The 26406-nt window shown below is 44.4% G+C and overlaps 1 protein-coding gene across 1 annotated transcript; it reads right to left on the minus strand.

Annotated features, from left to right (window-relative positions):
* LOC110504648 (monocarboxylate transporter 8) lies at nt 1-25936 on the minus strand. The gene is made up of 8 exons (XM_021583413.2): nt 24879-25936; nt 16266-16410; nt 14904-15141; nt 14505-14759; nt 11137-11280; nt 7584-7812; nt 841-1095; nt 1-727 (listed from the first exon to the last, which is right to left on the minus strand). Exons 1-7 carry the CDS (start codon nt 25372-25374, stop codon nt 857-859), a joined length of 1746 nt encoding a protein of 581 aa, XP_021439088.2. The 5' UTR covers nt 25375-25936; the 3' UTR covers nt 1-727; nt 841-856.
* Between the last annotated feature and the right edge of the window lie 470 nt (nt 25937-26406).

Raw genomic sequence — 26406 nt, forward strand, 5'->3', positions numbered from 1 at the left:
TTATTTCATAGTTTTGATGTCTTCACTATTATTCTACAAGGTAGAAAATAATAAAAAATAAAGAATAATGAGTAGGTGTTCTAAAACTTTTAACCGGTAGTGTATATAATGAAACACCTACAGACAGAAAGAACATAACATTAAATAAAGTGTGAAATGCTTGTGGTCTAGACAGAGAAGTACAAAGTACTTTCTGAATAATCTGAACATACTGAAGCATATTAAAACATTTACATACTCTGATTCCAGACGTAACAGAATTTTACAAATATTTGTTTTCAGGCGGCCAGCTCTATATGCTACACACTTATTGTGTGAATTCACATTTTGAAGTCTAAAACCATTTTAAATGAGCTGAAAGACACAGGGAACGAGTGCACTGTTTTGGATTGTGTGACACCCAGGTCCTATGATAATGCCAATCGTCTCTCTCTTCGTTCAAGTAGGATAATCAGTGACATGTTCCTCCTTTACTTCAGAGGGGGGAAAAAACTTCTCCCCCTCTTTCCTTAGACCATAGGGATCACTGTAAGGAACGAATGGCGTTCAGAGAGGAGAGGGCTTTCTATAGAAACTGTGTCAGAGGTTGAGAGGTACATCATCAGGTAGTCCATGGTCAGGGGCCGGGGTTCAGGGGGGCAGGGGTTCAGGGGCCGGGGTTCAGGGGCGAGGGGGAAGGGAGGAGGTGCAGGGACGGACATATCTCAAGTGCTGGTGAATAGAATCCCTGAGAGAAAGAAGAAGGAAGAGAAAAATATCAAGTATCTGTGTGTGTGTGTGTGTGTGTGTGTGTGTGTGTGTGTGTGTGTGTGTGTGTGGTGTGTGTGTGTCCTCTCATACCTTTGTGTAGTGCTACTCAGATGTGTGTCTCCACGTCAGTGTACCCAGGCATCATGTTTCCGTTAGAGCAGGCCGCCGGGGGCAGCATATGATCCCTGCTGGGGTCATCTGGCCCCCCATCCTGACCTGCAAAGGCTCTCTGCTGCCGCCGGTGTATCAGGGGCACAAAGAACAGCACAATGCCCCCCACGATGGGAGGACCCCCTGCCAGGTAGAAGGCCACGTTGTAATCACCACAGTAGTCATGCAGGAGTCCTGGGGGACAAGGGAGGGAGAAGTTTCAAGATAGCATCACTGAGCAAATCTCAATTGTATTTCCTTGATTCCTCGTGTCCACTCTCAACGCCTCTATCTCAAAATGAATTGGTGGAGAAGATCTAAGGGAGGAGCTTTTACTTCCGGCGCCGACAGAGATGGCCGCCTCGCTTCGCGTTCCTAGGAAACTATGCAGTTTTTTGTTTTTTTACGTGTTATTTCTTACATTAGTACCCCAGGTCATCTTAGGTTTCATTACATACAGTCGAGAAGAACTACTGAATATAAGATCAGCATCAACTCACCATCAGTACTACCAAGAATATGTTTTTCGCGACGCGGATCCTGTGTTCTGCCTTACAAACAGGACAACTGAGTGGATTCCATGCAGCGACCCCAAAAAAAAACAACTCCGAAAAAGAGGGAAACGAGGCGGTCTTCTGGTCAGACTCCGGAGACGGGCACACCGTGCACCACTCCCTAGCATTCTTCTTGCCAATGTCCAGTCTCTTGACAACAAGGTTGATGAAATCCGAGCATGGGTAGCATTCCAGAGGGACATCAGAGACTGTAACGTTCTTTGCTTCACGGAAACGTGGCTCACTGGAGAGACTCTATCCGAAGCGGTGCAGCCAACGGGTTTCTCCACACATCGCGCAGACAGAAACAAACAACTTTCTGGTAAGAAGAGGGGCGGGGGCGTATGCCTTATGACTAACGTGACATGGTGTGATGAAAGAAACATACAGGAACTCAAATCCTTCTGTTCACCTGATTTAGAATTCCTCACAATCAAATGTAGACCGCATTATCTACCAAGAGAATTCTCTTCGATTATAATCACAGCCGTATATACCCCCCCCAAGCAGACACATCGATGGCTCTGAACAAACTTTATTTAACTCTTTGCAAACTGGAAACCATTCATCCGGAGGCTGCATTCATTGTAGCTGGGGATTTTAACAAGGCTAATCTGAAAACAAGACTCCCTAAATTTTATCAGCATATCGATTGCGCAACCAGGGGTGGAAAGACCTTGGATCACTGTTACTCTAACTTCCGCGACGCATATAAGGCCCTGCCCCGCCCCCCTTTCGGAAAAGCTGACCACGACTCCATTTTGTTGATCCCTGCCTACAGACAGAAACTAAAACAAGAGGCTCCCACGCTGAGGTCTGTCCAACGCTGGTCCGACCAAGCTGACTCCACACTCCAAGACTGCTTCCACCACGTGGACTGGGACATGTTTCGTATTGCGTCAGACAACAACATTGACGAATACGCTGATTCGGTGTGTGAGTTCATTAGAACGTGCGTTGAAGATGTCGTTCCCATAGCAACGATTAAAACATTCCCTAACCAGAAACCGTGGATTGATGGCAGCCTTCGCGTGAAACTGAAAGCGCGAACCACTGCTTTTAATCAGGGGAAGGTGTCTGGTAACATGACCGAATACAAACAGTGCAGCTATTCCCTCCGCAAGGCTATCAAACAAGCTAAGCGTCAGTACAGAGACAAAGTAGAATCTCAATTCAACGGCTCAGACACAAGAGGCATGTGGCAGGGTCTACAGTCAATCACGGACTACAGGAAGAAATCCAGCCCAGTCACGGACCAGGATGTCCTGCTCCCAGGCAGACTAAATAACTTTTTTGCCCGCTTTGAGGACAATACAGTGCCACTGACACGGCCTGCAACGAAAACATGCGGTCTCTCCTTCACTGCAGCCGAGGTGAGTAAGACATTTAAACGTGTTAACCCTCGCAAGGCTGCAGGCCCAGACGGCATCCCCAGCCGCGCCCTCAGAGCATGCGCAGACCAGCTGGCCGGTGTGTTTACGGACATATTCAATCAATCCCTAAACCAGTCTGCTGTTCCCACATGCTTCAAGAGGGCCACCATTGTTCCTGTTCCCAAGAAAGCTAAGGTAACTGAGCTAAACGACTACCGCCCCGTAGCACTCACTTCCGTCATCATGAAGTGCTTTGAGAGACTAGTCAAGGACCATATCACCTCCACCCTACCTGACACCCTAGACCCACTCAAATTTGCTTACCACCCAAATAGGTCCACAGACGATGCAATCTCAACCACACTGCACACCGCCCTAACCCATCTGGACAAGAGGAATACCTATGTGAGAATGCTGTTCATTGACTACAGCTCGGCATTCAACACCATAGTACCCTCCAAGCTCGTCATCAAGCTCGAGACCCTGGGTCTCGACACCGCCCTGTGCAACTGGGTACTGGACTTCCTGACGGGCCGCCCCCAGGTGGTGAGGGTAGGTAACAACATCTCCTCCCCGCTGATCCTCAACACTGGGGCCCCACAAGGGTGCGTTCTGAGCCCTCTCCTGTACTCCCTGTTCACCCACGACTGCGTGGCCACGCACGCCTCCAACTCAATCATCAAGTTTGCGGACGACACAACAGTGGTAGGCTTGATTACCAACAACGACGAGACGGCCTACAGGGAGGAGGTGAGGGCCCTCGGAGTGTGGTGTCAGGAAAATAACCTCACACTCAACGTCAACAAAACTAAGGAGATGATTGTGGACTTCAGGAAACAGCAGAGGGAACACCCCCCTATCCACATCGATGGAACAGTAGTGGAGAGGGTAGCAAGTTTTAAGTTCCTCGGCATACACATCACAGACAAACTGAATTGGTCCACACACACAGACAGCATTGTGAACAAGGCGCAGCAGCGCCTCTTCAACCTCAGGAGGCTGAAGAAATTCGGCTTGTCACCAAAAGCACTCACAAACTTCTACAGATGCACAATCGAGAGCATCCTGGCGGGCTGTATCACCGCCTGGTACGGCAACTGCTCCGCCCACAACCGTAAGGCTCTCCAGAGGGTGGTGAGGTCTGCACAACGCATCACCGGGGGCAAACTACCTGCCCTCCAGGACACCTACACCACCCGATGTCACAGGAAGGCCATAAAGATCATCAAGGACATCAACCACCCGAGCCACTGCCTGTTCACCCCACTATCATCCAGAAGGCGAGGTCAGTACAGGTGCATCAAAGCTGGGACCGAGAGACTGAAAAACAGCTTCTATCTCAAGGCCATCAGACTGTTAAACAGCCACCACTAACATTGAGTGGCTGCTGCCAACACACTGACACTGACTCAACTCCAGCCACTTTAATAATGGGAATTGATGGGAAATGATGTAAATATATCACTAGCCACTTTAAACAATGCTACCTTATATAATGTTACTTACCCTACATTATTCATCTCATATGCATACGTATATACTGTACTCTATATCATCGACTGTATCCTTATGTAATACATGTATCACTAGCCACTTTAAACTATGCCACTTTGTTTACATACTCATCTCATTTGTACATACTGTACTCGATACCATCTACTGTATCTTGCCTATGCTGCTCTGTACCATCACTCATTCATATATCCTTATGTACATATTCTTTATCCCCTTACACTGTGTACAAGACAGTAGTTTTGGAATTGTTAGTTAGATTACTTGTTGGTTATTACTGCATTGTCGGAACTAGAAGCACAAGCATTTCGCTACACTCGCATTAACATCTGCTAACCATGTGTATGTGACAAATAAAATTTGATTTGATTTGATTTGCTATTCACCCACTATCTTGGTGATTCAAGTTGTTTTACCTGTTTGTTTGTTTTATTCCAGGAACTTGCTCAGAACTTATAATTAACGGTCTTAAAAATGTATAAGAAGCTAAGAAATAGTTTATTATTCTGGAGGGCTGTCAGATGGTACAGCATCAGCAGTCAGGCGCCAGCTAGGGGCATGTCTTTGCTTGATAATTTTTACAGGGTAACCATAGAAACCATGTGTACCACTAAATTGGGGTACATTTTGATAAAACGTTCCTCAGCAAAGTGTGTCTAGTGTATGTCCAGGGTGATGGGCAACACTGGCCAAAATATTCAGTCAGGAGCTAGCTAGCTATGTGGCCCTGCCATAAGCAAGAACTGAAAATTACAGATAATTCCTCCAACATCTGGCACTAAGAAAAGAAAGAAATAAAGAGAGAGAGAGAGAGAGAGAGATTCAGCCAGGCCTCACAGGACGCAATGTCAATACAGAACACTGAGGCTCTGAGAAGGAGGACGAGCCGGGAGACAGACCCGGGTTTAAATATTATTTAGAATCTTTCAATTACTTAAGTCATGCTTGATTGAGCTTGCCTGGTGTGATTTAATCAATTATTCAGTCTACTAAAGTGTAGTCTGCAAACCCCGCACATCTGGCACTCAAGGCAGACTCAAGCAAAGCTCAAAGTATAAAAAAATATATCTAACACTATTTGAACCCAGGTCTGCCGGGAGGCGAGCAGACAGGCTTATGTCCAGTCTGGGTGCTCCTGCTGCAGACTGACGGGGCATGATTCCTCCTCCTTCTCACTGGGATCTCTGGAGTGTTTTCAGCCAGAGAAAACTATTCTGAATTGTGCAGATAGACATATGACTCCCTATTCAACATGACTGATACTTGTTCTACGTAATACATTTCTATCAGAATCATTGCATCACTCTGAACAGCACCCTGGTGGTCTGAACAGAAATGTGGCGAGTGGCAGTGGAGCCTGAAGAGTGGCAGTAGAGAGTAGCAGAGCCCCATAAATGCAGCCATAATGTCTACAACCCATCGCTAAACTACCCACTATCCGAGACTACTACTCCCGCTGTAACAAATTACCAGCCCTGGAACTCAGCCACTTTACTCAGGGTGAATCCCAAATTTCACCCTATTCCCTATATAGTACACTACATTTGACCAGAGCTCTATGGGCCCTGGTGAAAAATAGTGCACTCTAAAGGGGATAAGGTGCCATTCGGGATGCACACTCACTCTATTTACTCTATAGACCAGCTACATTCAGAACCAAGACCAATGACGTACATAAACGCAGTGAATATACGTATGTATATGGAGGAGACATGTCAGCTCAACGGCATGATAAACACAAAATACATTATTTTAATCCTACCCCATTTATAATTCCATATGGAATGTGGCTCTCCTCAAATGACTTACAGTGCCTTTGGAAATTATTCAGACCCTTTGACATTTTCCATATTTTGCTAGGTTACAGCCTTATTCTAAAATTGACTAAAATGTTTTTTTTTTCCCTAATCAATCTACACACAATAACCCATAATGACAAAGCAAAAACATGATTTTATAATTTTTTTTTTATATATATATATATATTTACATATGTATTCAGACCTTTGGCAGCTATTACAGCATCAAGACTTCTTGGGTATGACGCTACAAGCTTGACACGCCTGTGTTTGGAGAGTTTCTCCCATTCTTCTCTGCAGATCCTCTCAAGCTCTGTTAGGTTGGATTGGGAGCGTCGCTGCACAGCTATTTTCAGGTCTTTCCAGAGATGTTCGATCGAGTTCAAGTCCGGGCCACTCAAGGACATTCAGAGACTTGTCCCGAAGCCACTCCTGTGCTGTCTTAGCTGTGTGCTTAGAGTCGTTGTCCTGTTGGAAGGTGAACCTTCGCCCCCAGTTTGAGTCCTGAGCGCTCTGGAGCAGGTGTTTAATCTATCCTGACTAGTTTAACCTCTATCCTGACTAGTCTCCCAGTCCCTCCTGCTAAAAAACATCCCAACAGCATGATGCACCGTTGGGATGGTGCCAGGTTTCCTCTAGAAGCAACGCTTGGCATTCAGGCCAAAGAGTTCAATCTTGGTTTCATCAGACCAGAGAATCTTGTTTCTCATGGTCTAAAGAGTCATTTAGGTGCCTTTTGGCAAACTCCAAGTGGGCTGTCATGTGCCTTTTACTGAGGAGTGGCTTCAGTCTGGCCACTCTACCATAAAGGCCGATTGTTGGAGTGCTGCAGAAATGGTTGTCCTTCTAGAAGGTTCTCCCATCTCCACAGAGGAACTCTTGAGCTCTGTCAGACTGACCATCGGGTTCTTGGTCACCTCCCCAGATTGCTCAGTTTGGTCGGACGGCCAGCTCTAGGAAGAGTCTTGGTGGTTCCAAACCTCTTCCATTTAAGAATGATGGGGGCCACTGTGTTCTTGGGGACCTTCAATGCCGCAGATATTTTTTGGTACCTTAACAAAAACTGTTTTTGCTTTGTCATTGTAGGGTATTGTGTGTAGATTGCTGAGGATGTTTTTTTTTATTTAATCTATTTTAGAATAAGGCTGTAACGTAACAAAATGTAGAAAAAGTCAAGGGGTCTGAATACTTTCCAAAGGCACTATATATGGTACTACTATGCTAGCTCGAGACTTGACTTTTCTCGTTGGGAAGGAATCGGTTCCTGTAGAGGAGAAACTAACCATCTATTTATCACGTTGGCTTCCACTCCCAAGTTGAGGTGATACTCAGCAGCAATTGCCTGTCACATAGAAGTAAACCATCTCTTTATCACCTGCCATTCAAAATGTTTGGAGGTCAGTGTTTAGTAACCAAGGAACCGATATCGGTTCGATAGTACTCACCAGCGATGGGGGGTCCTGCGGTCATGGGCAGGGCCATGAGTCCCAGTAGGTATCCTATAGCCTGCGAGGCCTGCATGGGGCCCACCAGCTCAAAGGCTATAGGAGCCATGATGGTGATGAAGCAGCCATCACACAGCCCTAGGAACACACACACCACAATCAGCCCCTCAAACACCGTGCACTGGGGGATCATCATGGACATCAGCCCCAGCACCATGAACGACACCGACTGGGGGAGAGAAGAGCAGGGACAAAAAACACGCAATAATTAATGCCATTTAGCAGACACTTGAAGTAGTGGTGTGGGCGTACATTTCACTTTGGGTGGCATTGTGTAACGTGTCGGAGAGAAGAGTCTTAGGTTAATGTTGTCCAATACCTCTCCAGACTAATACCTTCTCCCTTATACACTCTTTCACTTCATACAGAAACAACAAAGCAACTGACCAACATGGCAAACAGCTTGGGTCAAGTCCATGTTAAATACTTTCAACCACTTCAATCAACCATTTTATCAAGCGCAGTGAGTATTTTACTTACACTACCGTTCAAAAGAATGGGGTCACTTAGAAATGTCCTTGTATTTGAAAGAAAAGCCCATTTTTTTTGGGGGGGGGGGGGGGGTTACATACACTTAGATTGGAGTCTTTAAAACTCGTTTTCAACCACTCCACAAATCTTTTGTTAACAAACTATAGTTTTGGCAAGTCGGTTAGGTCACCTACTTTGTGCATGACACACGTCATTTTTCCAACAATTGTTACCAGATATATTATTTCACTAAATCACATTTCCAGTGGGTCAGAAGTTTAAATACACTAAAGTTGACTGTGCCTTTAAACAGCTTGGAAAATTCCAGAAAATGATGTTGTGGCTTTAGAAGATTCTGATAGGCTAATTGACATCATTTGAGTCAATAGGAGGTGTACATGTGGATGTATTTCAAGGCCTACCTTCAAACTCAGTGCCTTTTTGCTTGACATCATGAGAAAATCTGGGATGCTGGCCTTCTAGGCAGAGTTGCAAAGAAAAAGCCATATCTCAGACTTGCCAAAAAAAGGAAAGATTAAGATGGGCAAAAGAACACAGACACTGGACAGAGGAACTCTGCCTAGAAGCCCAGCATCCCGGAGTCGCCTCTACACTGTTGACGTTGAGACTGGTGTTTTGTGGGTACTATTTAATGAAGCTGCCAATTGAGGACTTGTGAGGCGTCTGTTTCTCAAACTAGACACCAATGTACTTGCCCTCTTGGTCAGTTGTGCACCGGGGCCTCCCACTCCTCTTTCTATTCTGGTTAGAGCCAGTTTGCGCTGCTCTGTGAAGGGAGTAGTACACAGCGTCGTACCAGATCTTCAGTTTCTTGGAAATTTCTCGCAATGGCCTTCATTTCTCAGAACAAGAATAGACTTACGAGTTTCAGAAGAAAGTTATTTGTTTCTGGCCATTTGGAGCCTGTAATCAAACCCACAAATGCTGATGCTCCAGATACTCAACTAGTCCAAAGAAGGCCAGTTATAATTGCTTCTTTAATCAGGACAACAGTTTTCAGCTGTGCTAACATTATTGCAAGTGTTTTCTAATGATCAATTAGCCTTTTAAAATGATAAACTTGGATTAGCTAACACAACGTGCCATTGGAACACAGGAGTGATGGTTGCTGATAATGGACCTCTGTACACCTATGTAGATATTCCATTAAAAATCAGCCATTTCCAGCTACAATAGTCAGTCATTTACAACATTAACAATGTCTACAGTCGTGGCCAAATGTATTGAGAATGATACAAATTAAATCTTCACAAAGTTTGCTGCTTCAGTGTCTTTAGATAATTTTGTCAGATGTTACTATGGAATACTGAAGGATAATTACAAGCATTTCATAAGTGTCAAAGGTTTTATTGACAATTACATGAAGTTGATGCAAAGAGTCAATATTTGCAGTGTTGACCCTTTATTTTCAAGACCTCTGCAATCCGCCCTGGCATGCTGTCAATTAACTTCTGGGCCACATCTTGACTGATGGCAGCTCATTCTTGCATAATCAATGCTTGGGACTTTGTCAGAATTTGTGGGTTTTTGTTTGTCCACCCGCCTCTTGAGGTTTGACCACAAGTTCTCAATGGGATTCAGGGCTGGGGAGTTTCCTGGACATAGATATTTTGGGTCCATGTTTTGTTCCCCGAGCCACTTGGTTATCACTTTTTCCTTATGGCAAGGTGCTCCATCATGCTGGAAAAGGCATTGTTCCTGTTCCTGGATGGTTGGGAGAAGTTGCTCTCGGAGGATGTGTTGGTACCATTCTTTATTCATGGTTGTGTTCTTAGGCAAAATTGTGAGTGAGCCCACTCCCTTGGCTGAGAAGCAACCCCACACATGAACGGTCTCAGGATGCTTTACTGTTGGCATATGACACAGGACTGATGGTAGCGCTCACCTTGTCTTCTCCGGACAAGCTTTTTTACGGATGCCCCAAACAATCGGAAAGGTGATTCATCAGAGAAAATGACTTTACCTCAGTCCTCAGCAGTCCAATCCCTGTACCTTTTGCAGAATATCAGTCTGTTCCTGATGTTTTTCCTGGAGAGAAGTGGCTTCTTTGCTGCCCTTCTTGACACCTCACTGTGCGTGCAGATGCACTCACACCTGCCTGCTGCCATTCCTGAGCAAGCTCTGTACTGGTGGTGCCCCGATCCTGCAGCTGAATCAACTTTAGGAGACGATCCTGGCGCTTGCTGGACTTTCTTGGGCGCCCTGAAGCCTTCTTCACAACAATTGAACCGCTTTCCTTGAAGTTCTTGATGATCCGATTAATGGTCAATTTAGGTGCAATCTTACTGGCAGCAATATCCTTGCCTGTGAAGCCCTTTTTGTGCAAAGCAATGATGACGGCACGTGTTTCCTTGCAGGTAACCATGGTTGACAGAGGAAGAGCAATGATTCCAAGCACCACCCTCCTTTTGAAGCTTCCAGTCTGTTATTCGAACTCAATCAGCATGACAGAGTGATCTCCAGCCTTGTCCTCGTCAACACTCACACCTGTGTTAACAAGAGAATAACTGACATGATGTCAGCTGGTCCTTTTGTGGCAGGGCTGAAATGCAGTGGAAATGTTTTTTGGGATTCAATTAATTTGCATGGCAAAGGGGGACTTTGCAATTAATTGCAATTCATCTGATCACTCTTCATAACATTCTGGAGTATATGCAAATTGCCATCATACAAACTGAGGAAGCAGACTTTGTGAAAATGTATATGTGTCATTCTCAAAACTTTAGGCCACAACTGTACATCGTATTTCTGATCAATTTGATATTATTTTAAAGTACAACAAATGGTATTTTCTTTAAAAAACAAGGACATTTCTAAGTGACCCCAAACTTTTGAACGGTATTGTATGTATTTGAAATAGTCATGGATTTGAAGTATTTAGTAACCGTCACCATCCAGAGGAAAAAACCAAGAGGATGTGGCTGACGTGCTTACCCATATTTAAACATCTGAATTGGTTCCAATTAAGCTGACAATTGAATGCCGAAGAGGGTTACCTCACCTGCATCCAGATCTTCTTGGCTCCGGGAATGAGGTCTCCTACTTTCCCGAAGAGGAGGCGTCCCACGCCAGATGAGGCTCCTATACACACCAACAGGATCCACTCCTTCTGGGGCTCCTTGAACTGCTCCTTCACGAAGTTCATCTGGTGGAAAAGAACAAGAGGAATACTTTAAAATGTCCATTTCTTAGGGCCTCCCGAGTGGCGCATTGGTCTAAGGCACTGCATCGCAGTGCTAGCTGTTGGGTTGTGTGGGTTCGAGTCCAGGCTCTGTCGCAGCCGGCCGCGAACGGGAGGCCCATGGGGCGGCGCACAATTGGCCCAGCGTCGTCCGGGTTAGGGAGGGTTTGGCCGGCAGGGATATCCTTGTCTCAACATGCACTAGCGACTCCTGTTGCGGGCCTGGCGCAGTTGGCCAATTGGATACCACGAAATTGGGGAGAAAAAGGGGTGAAAAAAATAAAATGTCCATTGCTGCTTTCAAACCAAGCCCCCTGGATACATACACCCCTGAGGAGTTGGAAGCAGCCAAACCAAGCCCCCTGGATACATACACCCCTGAGGAGTTGGAAGCAGCCAAACCAAGCCCCCTGGATACATACACCCCTGAGGGGTTGGAAGCAGCCAAACCACGCCCCCTGGATACATACACCCCTGAGGGGTTGGAAGCAGCCAAACCAAGCCCCCTGGATACATACACCCCTGAGGGGTTGGAAGCAGCCAAACCAAGCCCCCTGGATACATACACCCCTGAGGAGTTGGAAGCAGCCAAACCACGCCCCCTGGATACATACACCCCTGAGTGGTTGGAAGCAGCCAAACCACACCCCCTGGATACATACACCCCTGAGGAGTTGGAAGCAGCCAAACCAAGCCCCCTGGATACATACATCCCCTGAGGAGTTGGAAGCAGCCAAACCAAGCCCCCTGGATACATACACCCCCTGAGGGGTTGGAAGCAGCCAAACCAAGCCACCTGGATACATACATCCCCTGAGGAGTTGGAAGCAGCCAAACCAAGCCCCCTGGATTCATACACACCCTGAGGGGTTGGACACAGCCAAACAAAATAGCCAAACAAAATACAGAATTGCACATCAAATGCGTAGTAATTTCTTGATATGTCCTCATGGATTCGTTCATGTGTGTTATTCCCATGTTGAAATAATCAATGGGATTCTTAGTGAAGGGATTTCAATGGAGAAACAGGGATATTTTCTCCTTATAACATTTCAAATTTCCATAACCATTCCTTGGAATAACACATTTGTTCATCAACGTCCCACTGTCAGAAGAACTGTCAACAATGAAGCAGGAAGGTGCGGAGCTATAGGTGAGTGATTTCCTTTCTCTCCTCTCCGCCCAACACCTGAATCTGATCCAAAACACAAAACCCTCTGAAGTCCATTCCTGATCAGAAGCTTCTCTCCCTGAGGAAACATGTGAAGGGCCTGAGCAAACAGGACTGGCTCTGGGGCCTGAGAAAACAGAACAGGCTCTGGGGCCTGAGAAAACAGAACAGGCTCTGGGGCCTGAGAAAACAGAACAGGCTCTGGGGCCTGAGAAAACAGGACTGGCTCTGGGGCCTGAGAAAACAGAACAGGCAGTGGGGAGGCTGCCTAAACATCTGACTTGTGTAGCAGAACTTCACACTACACATCTACCGCCCCCTTCTCTTCCCTCGCTCTCTGTCCCTCCCTCCCTCTCTCTTTCTACTCCTTCCCTCTCTCTCTCTCTCCTTCTGTCCTCCTTCCTCTTCCCTCTGTGATTTTTAACATAAGATACTGCTGTGACAAGGTGTCTCCTTGATATTCCTCACATCACCATGCAACAATGTCACTAGCTGCTTATTTTAGATAAGTGGGTCTGTCTGACAACCTAACCTAAAACACAATGTAACCTAACCCAACACACAATGTAGCCTATCCCAACACACAATGTAACCTAACCCAACACACAATGTAGCCTATCCCAACACACAATGTAACCTGACCCAACACACAATGACACAACCTAACACAACAACACAACCTAACACAACAACACAATGACACAACCTAACGCAACACACAATGTAACCTAACCCAACACACAATGTAACCTAACCCAACACACAATGTAACCTAACCCAACACACAATGTAACCTAACCCAACACACAATGTAACCTAACCCAACACACAATGTAACCTTACCCAACACACAATGTAACCTTACCCAACACACAATGTATCCTAACCCAACACACAATGTATCCTAACCCAACACACAATGTAACCTAACCCAACACACAATGTAACCTAACCCAACAACACAATGACACAACCTAACCCAACACACAATGTAACCTAACCCAACACACAATGTAACCTAACCCAACACACAATGTAACCTAACCCAACACACAATGTAACCTAACCCAACACACAATGTAACCTGACCCAACACCACAATGTAACCTAACCCAACACACAATGTAACCTAACCCAACACACAATGTAACCTAACCCAACACACAATGTAACCTAACCCAACACACAATGTAACCTTACCCAACACACAATGTAACCTAACCCAACACACAATGTATCCTAACCCAACACACAATGTATCCTAACCCAACACACAATGTAACCTAACCCAACACACAATGTAACCTAACCCAACAACACAATGACACAACCTAACCCAACACACAATGTAACCTAACCCAACACACAATGTAACCTAACCCAACACACAATGTAACCTAACCCAACACACAATGTAACCTGACCCAACACCACAATGACACAACCTAACCCAACACACAATGTAACCTAACCCAACACACAATGTAACCTAACACAACAACACAATGACACAACCTAACCCAACACACAATGTAACCTAACCAACACCACAATGTAACCTAACCCAACCTAACCCAACACAACACAATATGACACGACATAACCCAACACAATGTAACCTAACCCAACACACAACGTAACCTAACCCAACACACAACGTAACGCAACACAATATTACACAAGATTTCCTCTTAAGTCGACTTGGTGAACTCTTGGTCAGAAAGTCTAGTTTTCCTACATACGATAAGATGCCAATTAAGCTGACACTAGAAGCAGTTAGGGTGACATTATTTCCCCCTCGCAAACACAGCTGCGCTGTAAACCAACACACAGCAACATTCTAAATGGAAATTGTTAAAGAAAAGTGACATCATAAATTATGCTGCAGATTATTATAATTCTATCATTATAATTTCACTCACAGCGTAGGTGTGAAAACGGTGCCCTAAATACAGCACAATATCAAGAACATGGTCAAATCTTGAAGAAATTGTATTGATGGTCCCTGAGCCCTTACCAAGTGGATGTAAGGCACAAAGTAACCCAGCACAGCCGTAGACACCCCGAACGCCCACACCCGGTAGGTGACGATGTGGAACACCTTCACGTTAAAGGCCTTCCGGACCTGGGTCTGGGCCCTGCTCCAGCGGCTTCCCCGGGCAGGGGCTCCTGGCTGGGTTGTGGACCCAGCGGGGCCCCCTGGTTCTGGTGGTCCCATTGGAGCTCTCTGGGGCAGCAGGGGTCTGAAGGTCAGGGCCAGCAGGGCCTGGACCTGTTAAGTTTAAAAGAACGAAAATAAACAGTTGTTCAAAGTCGAATCTGACGTTTACTTCAACGAGTCACATCATTCAAAATCAGGAAAACATAAATAAACAGGATGTGTAATGGATTATCATTGAACACATTACAACAGTACCAGCATGAAGAGGCTGAGGATCTGGAAGGTTCTGCTGAGGCCCAGCGGCTCTACCACCTTGGTGAGCAGCACCGGGAGGCCCATGGAGAACAGGCTGCTGCCCGCCGTCACCACGCCGTTGGCCAGGCCCAGCCGCTGCCGGAAGTAGTGGCCCAGGATCACCAGGGAGGGCTGGAAGGCAAAGGACGAGCCACAGCCAAACAGGATCCCATAGGTGAAATACCGTAGGCTGAGGGACCTGGGTGGGCAGGGGATAGAGGTAATGAAACACTGGAAAACTAATGTATGTCAATTCTAACGGGTGAAGAGGCAGGCGATCTCACCACTGTGCTTTGTTCCACACTAGCATAACTTAGCAGCTAGAATATACAGTGCATTCGTTAAGTATTCAGACCCCTTGACGTTTTCCACATTTTGTTACATTACAGCCTTATTCTAAAATAAATTAAATTAATTGTTTTCCTCACTCTACACACAATACCTCATAACGACAAAGCGAAAACAGGTTTTTAGAAATGTTTGCAAATGTATTAAAAATAAAAAACGGAAATACCTTATTTACGTAAGTATTCAGACCCTTTGCTATGAGACTAAAAATTGAGCTCATATGCATTCTGTTTCCATTGATCAATCTTGAGATGTTTCGACAACTTGATTGGAGTCCACCTGAGGTAAATTCAATTAATTGGACATAATTTGGAAAGGCACACACCTGTCTATATAAGGTCCCACAGTTGACAGTGCATGTCAGAGCAAAAACCAAGCCATGATGTTCAAGTTTTTTTATTTTGTAATACATTCTAAAAACCTATTTTTGCTTTGTCATTATGTGCCATTGTGTATAGATTGAAATCGATTTAATAAATTTTAGAATAAGGCTGTAACGTAACAAAATGTGGAAAAAGTCAAGAGGTCTGAATACTTTCTGAATGCACTGTATATCCAATACTTTACTTCCTTATAAGTAGTAAGTTAGTGTACATTTTGGAACAGAGCCTGTGACACCCTAACATGAATGTGTAATGCTCAAGTCACTGAGGGCAGGACGTGTAAATGATGTGCAAAAGGAGTGGCAAAACATACAAGGACAGTTCTAAAGATTGTGGAGGGTTCTAGAAGGGCTCTAGAGTAGATGGGTTGTAATAGTTTTAGAGTAGATGGGTTGTCATAGTAATAAACGGTGTGGAGTGTTCTAATGATTCTAGAATGTTTGGAGGGTTCTAGAGGGGCTCTAGAGTAGATGGGTTGTAATAGTTCTAGAGTAGATGGGTTGTCATAGTAATAAACGGTGTGGGAGTGTTCTAATGATTCTAGAATGTTTGGAGGGTTCTAGGAGGGCTCTAGAACAGAAGTTTCTGTTACTTTGCGAAGGCGGTGCTGAGGAGTCCGATGAAGGCCATGGTGGCCCCGCCCACAGCTGTCTTCCTGCAGCCGAAGTGGTCGGTGAACATGGAGACCACCGGGGAACAGAAGAAGATCATGCCCATCGCCAGGGCCCCCACCCAGGCTGGAGGCAGGGAGGAGAGGGAGGGACAGGTCAGGAAGAGGTAGTGGTGGAGGGAGGGATATTGAAGGTAGTGAGAGATGGGTTGAGGAAAGCAAAAATTGTTACTATAATCCACAAATGAACAGGATTATTTTCCATATTGATACAGTCAAAATGTAACTTCAAAGCCGTTTCCAAGCAACATGAGAGCTACCCAGATAAGAGGGTCATTAACTACAGTAAAGACAAGGTAGGATGAATCCCTTAATCTGTGTCCTTCAACATGGTACTTGTTACAGTACATGCATGTCAACTGATAACGGGTCTGTGATGTCTGGACAGTCTGTCTGAAGTACATGTCTGCAACCGGTCTATGCACTGCTTGCAACATATTTACAACCAGTGTACAACCTCTGTGCAACCTTTCACAACCAACCTGTTGACAACCTCCAGAAGCCAACGTGTGTGCACTGCAGAAGAACATGTCAACCTCGATTTAAACTGTTAATTTACCTGGTGCTCATGACTATAACAGTAAAGTTAATCTATACATACACACACATGCTGTAATTGATATCCTGTATAAAACATGCAGTAGGGTACTCAATGGGGCTCATCAGCATGTAGAAACATGCTGTACCCTCCTCATGTAACCTGAAGAATAACAGCTGATCTAGTAAGATATCAACATGCTGTACCCTAGTCATATAACCTGTAGAATAACAGCTGATCTAGTATAATATTAACATGCTGTACTCTCATATAACCTGTAGAATAACAGCTGATCTAGTATAATATTAACATGCTGTACCCTCCTCATATAACCTGAAGAATAACAGCTGATCTAGTATAATATTAGCATGCTGTACCCTCGTATAAGCTGTAGAATAACAGCTGATCTAGTATAATATTAGCATGCTGTACCCACATACAGTATAATCTGTAGAATAACAGCTAATCTAGTATAATATTAACATGTTATATGAGGAGGGTACAGCATGTTAATACTATACTAGATCAGCTGTTATTCTACAGATTATATGAGGGTACAGCATGCTAATATTATGCTAGATCAGCTGTTATTCTACAGGTTATATGAGGAGGGTACAACATGTTAATATTATACTAGATCAGCTGTTATTCTACAGGTTATATGAGGAGGGTACAGCATGTTAATACTATACTAGATCAGCTGTTATTCTACAGGTTATATGAGGAGGGTATCCTCCTCATATCATCTGTAGAATAACAGCTGATCTAGTATAATATTAACATGCTGTATCCTCCTTATATAACCTGTAGTGTATAATAATAACCATGTTTTTTAATGCGACTTTGAGATTCCATTTGTAATACAAACACTAAAATAAATCTATTATTATTACTACTCAGCCATGGATAGAGATTCAGGCATATATGACTATGATAACAACAACATGTTGTACTACTGTGCCCAATGGGGTTAACGTGTTCTGACTACTGCACACAAAGACATGCTTGACCCTCTGGGGCAAACCATCCCTGGGTCTTAAAGGTAAAGGTAGCTAAAATGTATTTTAAAATAAAGGTAGCTTTAATGTCTCCAGTCTGTTCTGGGTCCAACAGAGTGGGGTTGCATCCCAAAAGGCACCCTAATCCCTATATATATATTATATTGGTGCCATTTGGTGTGCGTAATGGGTCAATGAACGTTAGAATGTATGGTTGGGAGGACGACAACAGAAGAGAGACCTGTTCATATGAGAACTGCCGTTGGCAGCCATTTAATGTGTCATCTTCCCCGGCCAAAGCAGTAAGCAAACATGGCAAAATTATATTTGTCAATAAGACAGGCAATATGTTGGACCGCGGTCCAGGTTACAGTAGAATATAGATCAGATGCTAACTTGCTACAATGTAGGAAACATGGAGAACGTAGAGTTGAAGTCAGAAGTTAACATACTCTTAGTTTGGAGTCATTAAAACTCGTTTTTCAACCACTCCACAAGTTTCTTGTTAATTAACAAACTGTAGTTCTGGCAAGTCGGTTAGGACATCTACTTTGTGCATGACACAAGTAATTTTTCCAACAATTGTTTACAGACAGATTATTTCACTTATAATTCACTGTATCACAATTCCAGTGGGTGAGAAGTGTACATTCACTAAGTTGACTGTGCCTTTAAACAGCTTGGAATATTCCAGAAAATTATGTCATGGCTTTAAAAGCTTCTGATGGGCTAATTGACATCATTTGAGTCAATTGGAGGTATACCTGTGGATGTATTTCAAGGCCTACCTTCAAACTCAGTGCTTCTTTGCTTGACATCATGGGAAAATCTAAGAAATCAGCCAAGAACTCAGAAAAATATTTGTAGACCTCCACGAGTCTGGTTCATCATTGGGAGCAATTTCCTGAAGGTACCACGTTCATCTGTACAAAGAATAAACACCATGGAACCACGCAGCCGTCATACCGCTCAGGAAGCAGATGCATTCTGTCTCCTAGAGATGAACGTACTTTGGTGCGAAAAGTGCAAATCAATCCCAGAACAACAGCAAAAGACCTTGTGAAGATGCTGAAGGAATCAAGTACAAAAGTGTCTATAATCCACAGTAAAACGAGTCCTATATATCACCATAACCTGAAAGGCTGCTAAGCAAGGAAGAAGCCACTGCTCCAAAACAGCTATGAAAAAACAGACTACGGTTTGTAACTGTCCATGGGGACAAAGATCATACTTTTTGGAGAAATGTCCTCTGGTCTAATGAAACAAAAATGGAACTGTTTGGCTATAATGACCATCGTTATGTTGGGAGGAAAAAGGGGGAGGCTTGCAAGCTGAAGAACACCATCCCAACCGTGAAGCACAGGGGGGGCAGCATCATGTTGTGGGGGTGCTTTGCTGCAGGAGGGACTGGTGCACATCACAAAATAGATGGCATCATGAGGAAAGAAAATGATGTGGATATATTGAAGCAACATCTCAAGAAACCAGTCAGGAAGTTAAAGCTTGGTCGCAAATGGGTCTTCCAAATGGACAATGACCCCAAGCATCCTTCCAAAGTTGTGGCAAAATGGCTTAAGGACAACAAAGTCAAGGTATTGGAGTGGCCACCATAAAGCCCTGACCTCAATCCCATAGAAAATTTGTGCAGAACTGAAAAAGCATGTGCGAGCAAGGAGGCCTACAAACCTGACTCAGTTACACCAGCTCTGTCAGGAGGAATGGGCCAAAATTCACCCAACTTATTGTGGGAAGCTTGTGGAAGGCTACTCGAAACATTTTACCCAAGTTAAACAATTTAAATGCTACAAAATACTAATTGAGTGTATGTAAACTTCTGACCCACTGGGAATGTGATGAAAGAAATAAAAGCTGAAATAAATCATTATCGCTACTATTATTCTGACATTTCACATTCTTAAAATAAAGAGGTGATCCTAACTGACCTAAAACAGGGAATTTTTACTAGGATTAAATTTCAGGAATTTGTGAAAAACTGAGTTTAAATGTAGTTGGCTAAGGTGTATGTACTGTACCAGTAAATCTTTGTAGGGTTTTTCTCACCCTCCTCTCAGGCCCCAGACTGCATGGTGGTTCCTCAGATGCCAGGGGGAGACTGTTAGCTATTTAAAGAGACAGTGACCACACTTACTGTGTGAGCGCACTATTCTCCCTGTAATCTCCCTAACATGTGAAATCAACACTTTTTCACATTAAGCTCATTAAATTACTTCACCAATCACTGCGGATAGAGCAGGCAAGATAGTTGTTTACATACATGATGGACAAACAAGTGGGGAGAGAGCAAGAAAGGGTTGAGGAAGAGGCTTGAAGTGCTGGGAATCTTGTTATGACCTGCATCATCAGAATTAGGTCCACAGAATTACAACGTCAGCACAGTAGCCTACAGTACCGTCAGTACAGCAGCCTAGGGTAACTTCAGTACAGCAGCCTACGGCAACGTCAGTACAGCAGCCTACCATAATGTCAGTACAGTAGTCTACGGTACCATCAGTACAGCAGCCTAGGGTAACTTCAGTACAGCAGCCTACCATGATGTCAGTACAGCAGCCTAGGGTAACTTCAGTACAGCAGCCTACGGCAACACCAGTACAGCAGCCTACCATAATGTCAGTACAGTAGTCTACGGTACCATCAGTACAGCAGCCTACGACAACGTCAGTACAGTAGCCTACAGTACCGTCAGTACAGTAGCCTATGGTAACGTCAGTATGGTAACTTCAGTACAGTAGCCTATGGTAACGTCAGTAAGGTAGAGTCAATATGGTAACGTAGCCTAAGGTAATTTCAGTACAGTAGCCAATGGTAATGTCAGTACAGTAGACAATGGTAATGTCAGTACAGTAGACAATGGTAATGTCAGTATGGTAACATCAGTACAGTAACCCATGGTAATGTCAGTATGGGAACGTCAGTACATTAGCTATGTTAACATCAGTAAAGTAGCCTATAGTAAAGTCAGTATGGTAACATCAGTACAGTAGCCCATGGTAATGTCAGTATGGGAACGTCAGTATGGTAACGTCAGTACGGTAGCCTATGGTAACGTCAGTACAGTAGCCTATGGTAACGTCAGTATGGTAATGTCAGTATGGTAACATCAGTACAGTAGCCTATGGTAACGTCAGTATGGTAACGTCAGTACAGTAGCCTATGGTAACGTCAGTATGGTAACATCAGTACAGTAGCCTATGGTAACGTCAGTATGGTAACGTCAGTACGGTAGCCTACGGTAACGTCAGTACAGTAGCCTATGGTAACGTCAGTATGGTAACGTCAGTATGGTAACGTCAGTACAGTAGCCTGTTAATGTCAGTACAGTAGACTATGGTAACGTCAGTATGGTAACGTCAGTACGGTAGCCTACGGTAACGTCAGTACAGTACCCTATGGTAACGTCAGTATGGTAACATCAGTACAGTAGCCTATGGTAACGTCAGTATGGTAACATCAGTACAGTAGCCTATGGTAACGTCAGTACGGTAGCCTACGGTAACGTCAGTACAGTACCCTATGGTAACGTCAGTACAGTACCCTATGGTAACGTCAGTACAGTACCCTATGGTAACGTCAGTATGGTAACGTCAGTACAGTAGCCTGTTAATGTCAGTACAGTAGACTATGGTAATGTCAGTATGGTAACGTCAGTACGGTAGCCTACGGTAACGTCAGTACAGTAGCCTATGGTAACGTCAGTACAGTAGACTATGGTAATGTCAGTATGGTAACGTCAGTACAGTAGCCTATGGTAATGTCAGTACAGTAGCATATGGTAACGTCAGTACAGTAGACTATGGTAATGTCAGTATGGTAACGTCAGTACAGTACCCTATGGTAACGTCAGTACAGTAGCCTATGGTAACGTCAGTACAGTAGCCTATGGTAACGTCAGTACAGTACCCTATGGTAACGTCAGTACAGTACCCTATGGTAACGTCAGTATGGTAACGTCAGTACAGTAGCCTGTTAATGTCAGTACAGTAGACTATGGTAATGTCAGTATGGTAACGTCAGTACGGTAGCCTACGGTAACGTCAGTACAGTAGCCTATGGTAATGTCAGTATGGTAACGTCAGTATGGGAATGTCAGTACAGTAGCCTATGGTAACGTCAGTACAGTAGCCTACGGTAACGTCAGTACGGTAATGTCATTATGGTAACGTCAGTACAGTAGCCTACAGTAACATCAATACAGTAGCCTATGGTAATGTCAGTATGGTAACGTCAGTACAGTAGCCTACAGTAACATCAGTACAGTAGCCTATGGTAACGTCAGTATGGTAACGTCAGTATGGGAATGTCAGTACTGTAGCCTACGGTAACGTCAGTATGGTAACGTCAGTATGGGAACGTCAGTACAGTAGCCTACAGTAACATCAGTACAGTAGCCTATGGTAACGTCAGTATGGTAACGTCAGTATGGGAATGTCAGTACAGTAGCCTATGGTAACGTCAGTATGGTAACGTCAGTATGGGAATGTCACTACAGTAGCCTACGGTAACGTCAGTACAGTACCCTATGGTAACGTCAATATGGTAACGTCAGTATGGTAACGTCAGTACAGTAGCCTACAGTAACGTCAGTACAGTAGCCTATGGTAACGTCAGTATGGGAATGTCAGTACAATAGCCTATTGTAATGTCAGTACAGTAGCCTATGGTATTGTCAGTAAAGTCCACGGCCACTAGGAGCACCGCCTCTGGGTGAGTGTTTTCTTGTTTGCTTATGGCGGAATACAGCTCATTGAGTGCGGTCTTAGTGCCAGCCTCAGTCTGTGGTTGTATGTAGACAGCTACGAAAAATACAGATGAAAACTCTAGCTAGATAGAGTATCTCATGATAAGCTGTAGACCACACTACCTCAGGCGAAACCTCGAGACTTCCTTAGATATTGTGCACAAACTGTTATTTACAACAATACATAGTCCGCCGCCCCTTGTCTTACCAGACGCCGCTGTATATACTGCCGATACAGTATATTACCAACTGTATGTTGATAATGTCGTCGTTCAGCCACGACTCCGTGAAGCATAAGATATTACAGTTTTGAATGTCCCTTCGGTCATCGATTTTATTTTCCCAAAATTTTCTAGCAGAATGGAAGGCAGTGGGGGTTTATTTGATCGCCTATGAATTCTCAGAAGGCAGCCTGCCCTCCTGCCTCTTTTTCTCAGCCTTCTCTTCACCCAAATGATGGGGATCTGGGCCTGTTCCCGGGAAAGCAGTATGTCATTCACGTCGGGCTTGTCGGACTCGTTAAAGGAAAATATGGATTCTTCCAGATCGTGGAGAGTAATCGCAGTTCTGATGTCCAGAGGTTATTTTCGGTCATAAGAGACGGTCGCAGCAACATTATGTACAAAATAAGTTTAAAAAAATAAGATACAAACAATGCAAAGAACCCAACAAAAACACACAATTGGATAGGAACACGTAAAACATCAGCCTTCTTCTCCAGCGCCATCTTGGCAATGGGCATTGATTTCACAGAGTTCGCATCAATGTAAATTCTACTTTATGTCTCACTCTGAAGAGGTATTAGGAGTGGGTACTGGCCTAGGCACTGCACTTAGGGTGGGCTCAGCTGAGAAATGTGATTCTGTGCCAGGCAGTCTATAAGCCCCTTCTGCGCCGAAGTTTGCCGGGGCGAGCTAGTCTTGCTTAGGGATCTGACTGCAGCTCACTAATCTAATCCCTTTTGATATGATAACAGTGGACACCTTTTTCAAGATTAGAAATCAGGATCCTGGATGGACCCAAACATTAAAAAGTTTTAACGAAGGAAAAAATGAGAGGGAGAGGTCTTGACAATTGTCATCAGATTACACAGGGGTTGTTGTTTTGGGAACGAGGAAAGGACTCTCCAGTGGATAATGACCTAAAAGTTTCAGTTGAAAACCTGCGCATGTGTACACTTCCATTCCAAGAATGTATACAGAGTTAACAATGAACCTAGGCCTACATCAGACCCATTCTGAGAATTGAGAGTGTTAGAGAGAAGACAATTGGATTTCTTTATAGCCACAAACATGTTTCATCCTAACAATTTAAGTGGTTAGGACAACTCAAGGTGTCATGGTGGCTACTAAGCTGTTAAACATGAACTCTAACTGAGCTGCAGCTCAATGATAACTGAGCCGTGGACACACTATAGCCTCACCTATCCCAAAATGCCTGTCCTTCCTCCCTTCTCACCCATTGTGAATCATTTATAGAAAAACAAACTAACTGCACATCCCTGGCATGCATCAGGGCCTGTATACACTAAGAGTTGTTCCTCATACTGTAGATCATAATGCATTAGATCACATGGACAGGATGGGAACTGATCCTTGATCAGCATGCCTACTCTGAGATGCTTTGTGAGTACATACGGGCCGGTGTAGTGAGGCAAAAGAGCTGTATGTGTCTGTTATAGAAAAAAAAGCCTATTAAGTCCTAAACAGGTTAGAGGTGAAGATTGAGGACACAATACAACAGGGGGCTTTGGTACAACTGACAGGCAACCAGGGGGCTTCTTTTAGTGACACACACTTGCGACTTTGTCACGTGGAAAATACATTAACAATATGAGGAGAACATAAGGACAACAACATGAGAACGGTATGTCATCCAGCGGTATGACAGACTTAGAGCCGTGATCAGAAAGTTAATGCAAGGAAACTCTGGTGCTATATGGCCTAGGTATAGTCTATATATTAACTTGAAGTCTTCAAACAGATGATAATGATGATGAGACTGAAGTAGTCGCCTAAATTCTCATCACAGCAAAGATGGCTTGGGGGTAGAAGCTGCAAAGATGGATATGATCAATAATGACATTTTTCATTTTATGTTTTACTTCAATGTCGTCTTGAGACAATGCTGAGCATTCTTCTGGTTCTGGCTATGTTTATTTGACCATCCTCGATCATCTTCAACAGTAAGTCACCATCAGTAGGCTCATTTTAACAGGTGCAACAGTCACAGGACAGACTCACCTACTTTAAACTGCGACGTTTTGTCATTGGGGTCTGCGTGGTCTTCCACCAGCATCATGTGGAGGATACCGAAGGAGTTCTGTATCCCGAAAATGGATCCATTACACCAGGTAGCAGCGAAAACAACTAACCAGCCGAACCCGCCCTCGGGTGGGACGAACCCTGGTGCCGAGGACTGAGACTGGGAATTCGGGGACACACCGAGTTTACTATCGAGACATCCAGCCTCTATTAGCTGGATAGTGCTGTCCTCATGTGGGATCTTGCATTCGCCATCTCCCAGGTCCTGTCCCTGGTCCTCCTGTGCTTGCTGATTCTCCTGGTCTTGGGGAGAACCACCGTTGTGCGCCATTTCAGAGTCTGCAGTAGCCTCATCACAGTGTTCGGTCGGCGGCTCGCCGCTCAATGCTTCCTCCTCGGTCTGATTGTCTCCTGTCCCGTTGATCCCCCTCTCATCCTGCCTAGTATAGGGGTTACTGTTGTGTTCTGGCTGCATCGCTCATGCATCAGATGGCGACAGTAGCCTACTGATTGACAAGGATTGTCTATAATAAAAACGAAGTCGGTTTCTTTCTGCTCTGCTCTTCCAAGGATAGTAGACAAAGTGAAGTCACTGCACCAATGGCAGTATCCGAACTGTCGCTATAAAATCGATTGTATCGTGAAAGGACAGGCACGTATTATTTATCATGGTATCAGATGTCCCCGTAGCCTATTTCTAGGGGAAATGATGACGCCAGAAAATATTTAACTTTTGCTTTCCTGCTCCGTGCAAAATGTAAATCAACCTAGGAAACCGTCTGCTGCTCGCCAATCTCGTGCTCCCGCTGCACGGAGTCTCTACTCTACATCGTGTAGCCTAATCTGTAAATACATGAGTTTCGGCTCCTCCTCTTTCATTTGTTTAATTTTACATTGGAATATGTGGCTCTATCGACCGGGGGCTTTCAGGATCACCGTGTCAACACAGAAAACAACCTTCATTCAACAAGCTTGCCCCCGCCTCCACGACCTCGTCACCAATGGCGGAGCTCAGAAACGGGTTTAACATTCCTGCAGTGGGAGATTACGAAAATACTCGAATGTCGCCCCCACGCATTCCGCTGTCTCTGACAAACACTACTCGAACTACTTTGGAAAGCGCAGCCGCAGCTCAGTGAATGACGTTGATGGAGTGAGTTTACAATTATTGTAGAAGACTACAGTTTATCGCGGAAAAGTGCCAATGTAACAATTTCTCTGCGCAACTTTGTATCCGGTGTATAGCAGCTGATTTAATTTCACTACGGCCTTCTATTTTATCAGCAAATATGCACAGTTTACATCGGCGTTTTAGACCAGGATAAATAGCGTTTAAACGTTATTTACATCTAATGGTGAAGAACTGAGGCTTGAAAAGCAAGCTTCTATATTTGCATTCACACAGGCAGTCCCTGTTAAACTTTTTGGCGTAATGGTTAATGTGTGGGTTTGATATTCGGATTTGGGTTCGAAGCCCGGTCGGGTTGTTATCATTGACTCTACCCTT

Source organism: Oncorhynchus mykiss, chromosome 31 (genome assembly GCF_013265735.2).
Source record: "Oncorhynchus mykiss isolate Arlee chromosome 31, USDA_OmykA_1.1, whole genome shotgun sequence".
NCBI lineage: Eukaryota > Metazoa > Chordata > Actinopteri > Salmoniformes > Salmonidae > Oncorhynchus > Oncorhynchus mykiss.